We start from the raw sequence: 8,425 nt of genomic DNA, 5'->3' as shown, positions 1-8,425 counted from the left end.
GGTGGCCCGGCCCGAGGCGCTGCCGGGGAGCGGCGCTTGCGTCCGGATGCGTCGCGTCCGGCCGCCGTACGGGCCGGCCCCCTCCTTCTTCGAGCGCCAAGTTTCGGTTTCTCTGCGGGTTCCTGGTCCATCCCGGCCCCGCGGGGCAGTGCTGACCCTGCTCTCTGGCCGCGAGCAGCAGGTGGGCGCGGCGGGCCCGAGCGCTTTCCCCGGGCCCCAGCGACGTTCCCAGGGGCCCAGCCTCGGGTTGGACTCCCAGCGAGGAAGTGGTGGACTCCGGCTTTGAACCCAAGAGCACCCTACCTGGGAGGGGGCGCGGCGGGGGCTGATAGCTGATGGGGACCGCCAGACCGGGGGCCTCTGGCTCTACCCTGAACTGAATCCTGGGCTTTCACTAATTGCAACAACGGGAAAGTGATGTTGCGAAAAATGCCAGTTATCTTTTATTTCACAGTAACTTTTAGGAGACCGGGATCACTGCCCACATAATCGGGCCGTCCAGAGCTCGGGGTGCTCCTGACTTATCAGGGTTGTCTAACTCATCAGAGTTGTCTGTGGCCAGGGGCTGAAGGCCAAGTTGGCGCCCCTCCCGTGATGGCCTTGACAACTGGAAGTGGGCTGTGGCCCTGGGGGAAGCCAGGGAGGGCTGAGAATGGGGGAGTGGAGGTGGGGGCCTCCACCTGGTTTTCTTTGGTGGTGGTTGGGAGGATGTTGCTGGAAAAAGGGGGAAGGAAAAAAGTCCGGTAACTGAGAGGATAGAGAAGTGTTGGTACCTGCCATAACCCATAAGCCCCTGGTGCTGGGGAGAAACAACAGGACACTTTAGTGAGGAATTCTGATCCCTGCTGTGAGTTTTCTGGTCTGTGTGGAAGCAGAGCTTTGGACAGAGGGAATGCACCTTAGGAGAGAGGACTGGGCCCTGGGGAGTCATCGAGAGCTTTTAGTGAGAGAGCGCCCAGACTACAGAGGTGGTTGTTTCAGGGGGCGTTGGGAGGGGGAGAAGGGAAGTGGGGATCAGGACCCTGAGGGTAACCGCACACTTCTGGTGCTTTTGGTCCTGTTCTCCCCCTACCCAGCCCACCGTCAGGGGAGAGCAAGTTGGTGGTGTCAGACGAAGTGAGAAGGAGACTCAGGGACCACAGGGGGCCGGCAGACAGGGAGTCGCTGTCTGATGGGGCCCTTTGCTTGCCCTCCTAGCTGGGGAAGGAGCCAACTGGGCCACTGTTCCAGCAGAATTCTTGGGTCTGAAGCCAACAGAAAAGGGTGACAGGTGGATCTTTGTGCCCCAAGAACCAAGATACGTGTCTCCACTCTCACCATGGATGAACTCAGCGGTCTCTGGAGGCTGGAGATTCTCAGCCTGAGTCCTGACCTTGCACATGACCCTGACCATGGTTTGCTGCCACCCCCACGCAGGGTGTTCAGAGGGCCAGATTGTCTGTAAGAAGAGTGTAGGCTTAGTAGATGGCAATTCCTGTTATTAGGAATCTTGACCACTGGCCCTGTTATTAAGAGTCCTGACTGTCATCCCCTGTAGCCCTGGGCTGCCCTGTGCAGGCTGGTTCCTTTGGCAGGCTCTGACTCAGCCATTTGCTGCCAGCATTTCTGCAGTGAGCCAATTAGAGTCTGAGTCCCTTGTCTGGGGCATACAGCAGGTAGCCCCAGTCTCTGTCTGCTCCCCCACTAACCCCAGTCTCCACTCACTTGGCTCAGCTGAACTGGCTCCCAGTCTCAGCTGGTTGGAGACATTTTTAGATTCACTGAGTCCTGTCAGGAGGCTGGGAGGGGCAAACCTGGCCCTGGTGGGGGCAGCAGAAAAGGAAGTGGGTGCTGCAGCCACATGGAAGGGGAGGTTGGGATGAGGAAGACTGGAGAACCTCGGGGGTGGTGATCAGACTAGGTTTCAATTGAGCAGGGAGAACTGGGCTGCCGCAATTTCACTTTCTCAGAAAATGAAACTGAAGCAAGGCTGTGGTCATGTGACAGGTGGCGGGGTATAAAGCTGGCAGCCTCAAGACTCTAGCTTCCAGATCGGCAGAAGCATGCCAGCCCCAGGAATTCCTCTCCCTGGAAGTATGGAATGTCCTTCCTGCCGGCATATCTCCAAAGAGGAAGCCCCGAAGTTCTGCAGCGAGTGTGGACAGAGGCTGCTTCCTGCAGCCCCCGAAGGAGTAGCAGGTAAGGCCCCGATGGGGCTGGGAGCCTGGTGCAGGTGGTGGGGAGGGCAGTTAGCTCAGTCCCTCTTCCATCCCTAGAAGTGGAGACCTTGACCAGCAGGCATCCCAGGCTAGCAGGTCTTCTGTGACTAGAGAACTGTTTGTAGAGGAAACACTTTCCTTAGAAATACAGTTTTATCTGGTCCTTTGCTGAAAGCATCTGTCACTTTTTAAAGAATTTCAGTTTCATTTCTTGGAGAGAACTTGGAGTTTCCTTTCTCCTTAGGAAATGGGAAGTGTTGGGCTGAGCTGAGGGATCTTAATGGATTTCAGAGGATGCTGTATAAAGTGGCATCCCAGGCCCCCTTGGTGGGGGAGGGGTCCCCGCAGCTTGCACAGGCCCCTTCCTGATGAGGGGTGGCTCATAGGTGCATGAAGGAGGAACCATGTCAGGTTGTCCTCACCTGCTGACTCTGGTGGGTCCTTGATTCTCTTGATGCCTGGGACATTGGACTATCTCCCTCTCCTAGTACACGCTAGACATGCTCTGACCTCAGGACCTTTGCACTTCCTGGTCCCTCTGCCTGGAACACACCTTTTCTTAGAGGGCTGCACAGCTTCCCCTATCCCTGCCTTCCAGTCTTTGCTCAGCTGTCTGCTCTTCTGGAGGCCCACTCTGACCACCCAGTTGCAAACTGTGCTCGCCCCACCCCTTCACTCCGAACTGCACTTCCCCAGGCTATCTGTCCTGGTAGCACTTGGATGACACCATGGTGGGTCTTCAGAGACCTTTGCTCTCTTATTCACTGCTTTATCCCAAGTCTCCCATACGTTGCCTGGAACACAGTAGGTGCTCAATAAATAATTGCTGCGTGAACTGAAGAAGGTGCAGTTTGAATCAGGGATGAGATAGATGCCTCCACCCCCGCCCCCGCCCAGTTCTTTTAATTGGTTCCGTTTCGGCTGCATTTGTACAAAGTGCTCCTGTTACAGATGCACTCTTTGGGCTATAAGAGGTATGGAGACGTGGTCACTTTTTGTTGCACTTTTTGTTGTTGCTTTTCTTATTGATTTTTTCTTGTTGCTAATCCTTTGGGAGGAGCTTGGTGGGCAGCCAGTTCCTGATCATCAATTCCTGGTCCAGATGTTGAATCATGGCATGGTATGGCTGAAGTTTTGGTATCCAGTTGTAATTTCCCACCTTCCAGAGCTCCCCACCCCTGGTTACTAGAACATCTGCCTGACTAGAGGGTCTTGGGAGGAGGGGTCTTTGGGACCTCAGAGACTAAAAGCGCAAATGAAACCAATACCAATCAGCTAACCTGTGATTTTCCCAATGCTATGCTAAATATTGAGGGAGGAGCTATCATCAATCCCCATTTTACAAATGCCAAGAGTGAAGCAAGGAGAAGTAAGTAACTGTTCACAGTCATGCGGCTAGCAACTGGTAGAGAAAAGATTTTGAACTCAGGACCCAGAGCCAGTTCCCTAGAAGGAAGCTGTGGTTGAGGTCTTGTTGGCCTTAGCATCGTCGGGGAAGAAGTTTTCCTGTTCCATTCTAGGTCCTTTTGGCTTGTCTAAGAATTAAATTGACATGAGATGGATTAACAGGAGAAAATCAGGCCTTCATTTGAGTCTCAAGTCCTGTGCCTGGTGCCTCCTGAGACTCACCCCTTTGGGAGAGTCAACAGGAAAGCTCACTCCTCCTGGCCTCCCTTTAATTTTGTGCGAGGGGCTTTCAAAGGGCTGCTAAGAGCAACTAATGTGTTTTCCAACATAACAGGGGAAAAAAAGCCTCGTCTGAGAACACCAGGTCATCTTCTAGGGTCTTGCATGTCCAGGCAGATAGGGAGAGCAGGCAAGATAGCCATCCACCTCAGCCCAGTCAGAGGTCATTCTGGAGCCCCTACCCTTAGCAGGGCTCGGTCACTACCAAAGTGGACAGCCCATACCTCTAAGATGCTTGGCATCTCTGCCAGTTCCAGGGGCAAAGGCTTTGAGAGTTTTGGGGAGCTGGTTGGCTTCTAGGCTGCCTGCTTATCCTCTGTGAGCACAGTGAGTGCTAAAAAGGGCCATTGTCCTTAGAGCTGGGTCACTGGGGGTGGCCCCTCACACATCACTGGGGGTGGGAGGGGAGGAGCTGGGCCCTAGTCCCTCAGTGTGGGGCACACAGTAGGGCTGAGGACCTGGGTATTGAATGAGACTGCCAGTTTCCTTCTTCTGTCCCCCACCCACTTCCTGCCGGCTTCTATGCTTCTCTCCCCCAGCCAAGCCTCTCCTAACAGGAATGGAAACTGAAACCCAACTGTTAGGAGGCTTGGCTGCTGTGGGGGTTGTCTCTACCTTTTAGCCATTTGTAGGTCTGCCAGGCCGGGAGCTCTGGGCATCCTGGACGCTGGCCTCCCTCTGGTGCTGTGGTTGCAAGTTCCTTGCGAACTTGAGCAGGGCTTGGAGCTAGAAGAGGCTGTGGTGCAGCTTCCTGGAGGTGCCCAGGATGACTGAATCTGAGGGGGAGTGAGAGGCCACCCAGATAAGGACGTGAAAGTGAAACGTGAAACCCAAGTTCTGTTCATGGAGCCGAAGAATGAATTCTGCAAACTAGCAAAATCATACAGGCAAAGTTTATTTTTAGAAGACAGGGATACAAAGCCCTCAGCATAGACATTGAGAGGGGGTGAAGAACCTCCCCAAAGGCGAGGATTGCAGCAGTTTCAATCTTTACTAGTATTGATCTGTACCTTTTTGGTTGGCTCGTGACCTGAATATACGTCCTTTCTGACCAGTTAGTTTAAACGTCGCAGTGTCCAGTTTGTCATTTTTATAGCTTTCTTGGATCCCCCAGTTTCTCAGTTTTTCCAGACATTTCAGCAACATCCCTCAACCCTTTCTCAAGACCCCAGACCATTATTTAGGGGCTAGATGTATGTTTAGGAGCTAATTGTCTACCTGGAGTTTTTCTCCTTGATAAACTGGACGGCAGTTAATTATTGTCTTGTCCTGGATTTGAAGGTTTTATGACCCTCCAGACCAGGGAGGCATTCCTCTGAATGCCTGGCAATTGGAACAAAGAGTGAGATGCTTACTTGAGAAGAGAAAAGTTGAAATTAAAAAAATAAAAGAAATCGAGGTCTCAAAGTCTTATACTGTCTAACAATTTCTGCCTCAAAAGGAGAGTGTGTGGAGAGTTCCAGGCCACCCTGGGCATAGGTGGAGGGTGACTGGCTTTGCCAAGGGTGATGTGCATCTGGTCTGCGGTGGAGGGCTTCCAATGTCATTAGATCCAGCAGGGCAGAGGGTCAGGAGGCCCTCCCCAACCCCAATTCCCCACTCTTCTGACAGCTGCCCCAGAGTATCCAAGTGGGACTTCCTCCTTGAGTGCTAAAAGATTATTTTTTGGAAGGGAGGTGGTTTCTGGGAAATGTATTTGTCCTTCTATTTTCTGCATTTCCAAGTTTTTCTTGTTGATGTTTTTATAATAGAAAACAATAAGATAAGCAGCCCAAGACCCCATAGGAGTCCGGGAAGGATTGAGAGCCACTGGGGAAGCTCCAGAGGCAGCCACCGTGGGAGAGGGTTAGCCCCTGGGGTTCGGGTGTGACTGTGGAGGGCTCACTGGTTAGAGAAAGAGCCACCTGCCTGCCACCACTTGTGGGTCCAAAGATGTGGCCACACTTGGTTTCTGTGGCTGCCTGCACTGGCTGTCGAATTTGTGCCGCAAGGGAGCAAAACATTTCCCTCTTCCCTCCTAAATTCTTTGGCTGTTCAACAATTAAATTGATAAGAGACAGATTCACATTTCATATGTATAGAAGCCCCATAAAAATTTGAGACCCAAAAGGCAGCCAGGTAATTAGAGCTTCTATAACATCCTGACTTAAGGAGCCTGCTAGGATCTGGGGTTACAAAGAAGAGGGCTTTTCCCAGGGAGGCAACCTATTTTGGAAAATAGAGGTTGCTCTATTATGTAGATAAGTTTCTTGGTTAAAAGCTGTCTATAGTAATGGCTCTCTTCCTGTTATAGACCCCCTTTCTGATGTAAATCTAAAACTTTGAGGAGGGGTTCAAGAGCTTTTCTTAAATCCCCTGAGTTTTCATTGCCTTCAGCAGGAAATAACCCTGGGTGCTAAAGTAGCTTTTTGAGGTGGGAAATTCTGCTCCCTTTCAATGCCCACCGCACCTGACCCAGGGGCTGTCGGGTGGTGGGAGGATTGGGTGGGCTGGGAGAATTGCATTGTTCTATGTAGTGGTTTTAATTTTTTTTAAATTGTGATAAAGTATTTAAAAACAAGTGATGGGAGAGATGATCACAAGCTGAGATATGGGGAAGTCATTGGGGCTTATACACGATTCAGCCTGAATGCTGCGTGAACTGGAACAGCCTGACTCATGGCCTGTCAAACATGCCTCACACATGTGCTTTAGCCGTTAGCAAGAATGCTTTGAAGATAGGGATGGATGCGTTCTGTGCTGTGGTGTCCACATCAACACAAACCAACACAAACCACAACCCCCCCACACTTGAGGTTCCCTTTCCATCACCGGGGTCATGCTGACTTGCAGTGTACATGGTAATCTACTTCATGGATGTACTCCTCTCGTGTTTGGTGTATGTTCGTTGTTCTGACAAGGTGTAAAACTGAGGACCAGGCTTCGGCAGAGCAGTTCCTCGGAACTATTGAGAGGCTGCCACCTGGGCTGTAGTCCTCAGTTTTGCTTGAATAAAACTCTCTTCTAGAGGGCTTCCCTGGTGGCTCAGTGGTAAAGGATCCACCTGCCATTGCAGGAGACATGGGTTCGATCCCTGAATTGGGAAGAGAAGGTCCCCTGGGGAAGGAAATGGCAACTCACTCCAGTATCCTTGCCTGGGAGATCCCATGGACAGAGGAGGCTGGCAGGCTACAGTCCATGGGGTCACAGAAGAGTTGCACACAACGTAGTGACTGAACAACAACAATTCCTTATTATAGATTGATTATTGATTATTTGCTTTGATGCACAAACTTTACCAATTTAAACACATTTTAACTGGACAATTGAGAAATATGACAGGACTATTTCCTGTCATATCAATAAAGATGTCACAGTCACCAGCAGTTGCAGCCACTGTGAATGGTGAGCTGGTGAGCCCTGAGGGAACCCAGGAAAGAAAGAATACCTGCTACCTAGCAGCCATCGTCCGACATGACTGAAGTGGCTTAGCAGCAGCAGCAGCAGCCATCAGACTGTAGCCACTCCCTGCAGTGAGCCCTGAGGAACTCTGGATGTGAAAGCAAGATACTGGCCCCAGATATCTGAATCAATCAAATGAATGATTTCAGTGAGCCCAGACATTTGCATCTTCCATACATAGAAAAGTGCTAAATTTCTTAACTTGGGTTACCTGGTTTTCTTGAATTAACAATAATCTTTTGATGTTCAGGCTCCCTGCCCTTTGTTGCAAAGCTTGTGTCACCTGGCTCCTCCCCTTGCCTCCTTGGAGCAGTTCTCATGGGATAACTTGAGATCCTGTCTTGGGGGCTTGAAGTCCTAAGAATTCCCACTGAATAAAACACATAACTCTCAGTGTTTAGGTTATGAGTATTTTTTTTTTTAGATTATTTATTTATTTGGCAGTGTCAGGCTCAGTAGTTGCGATGTGGGCTTAGTTGCTCCAAGGCATGTGGGATCTTCCTTCCCCAGCCAGGAATAGAACCTGTGTCCCCTGCATTGCAAGGTGGATTCTTAACCACTGGACCACCAGGGAACTCCCGAGGTTATGAATATTTTTTTTCAGTTGACACAGTTCAGTGGCATTAGGCACAGTCACACTGTTATGCAGCCAGTCATCACCAACCATCTCCAGAACTTCTTCCTGTTTTCACACAGAAACTCTGTCCCCATTAGACACTAACCTCCCTCCCCAACCCCCAACCCCTGACATCTGCCATCCTACTTTCTGTCCCTGTGAGTTTGACTGCTCTAGGGAACCTCATATGAAAGCTTGAGGCATGTGGAATTTTCTTTAGCCTTCAGGACAAGGCAGCTGCAGGGAGGGGTGGGGATTGCTGTGGGAGGACAGGGGAAGCAGATCCAGAGCTGCTGCTGGGGTTCATTTCGGAGCCCAGAAGTAGAGTCTGTACAGCTGACTGTTTTAGGTTGAACTAAGGTGGAAACAGTGTCAGACTTTATTTTTTGGGGCTCTAAAATCACTGCAGATGGTGACTGCAGCCATGAAATTAAAAGACGCTTACTCCTTGAAAGAAAAGTTATGACCAACCTAGATAGCATAT

The 8,425-nt window shown here is 50.8% G+C and overlaps 1 protein-coding gene across 1 annotated transcript in view; it reads left to right on the top strand.

Annotated features, from left to right (window-relative positions):
- Positions 1-8,425, top strand: part of LOC104993660 (E3 ubiquitin-protein ligase RNF213-like) — a gene marked incomplete at its 3' end in the record, with an annotated part of 80,563 nt that overhangs the window by 399 nt on the left and 71,739 nt on the right. The window contains exon 2 of the mRNA XM_010846989.1: positions 1,987-2,178. Coding sequence (XP_010845291.1) covers positions 2,043-2,178 — 136 coding nt within the window. The remainder of the gene's footprint in view (positions 1-1,986; positions 2,179-8,425) is intronic.

The sequence above is a fragment of the Bison bison genome, unplaced genomic scaffold (assembly GCF_000754665.1).
Source record: "Bison bison bison isolate TAMUID 2011002044 unplaced genomic scaffold, Bison_UMD1.0 scf7180017849302, whole genome shotgun sequence".
In the NCBI taxonomy this organism is placed as follows: domain Eukaryota; kingdom Metazoa; phylum Chordata; class Mammalia; order Artiodactyla; family Bovidae; genus Bison; species Bison bison.
The sequence above is the reverse complement of the archived record's forward strand: the minus strand, read 5'-3'. Positions and strand labels throughout refer to the sequence as shown.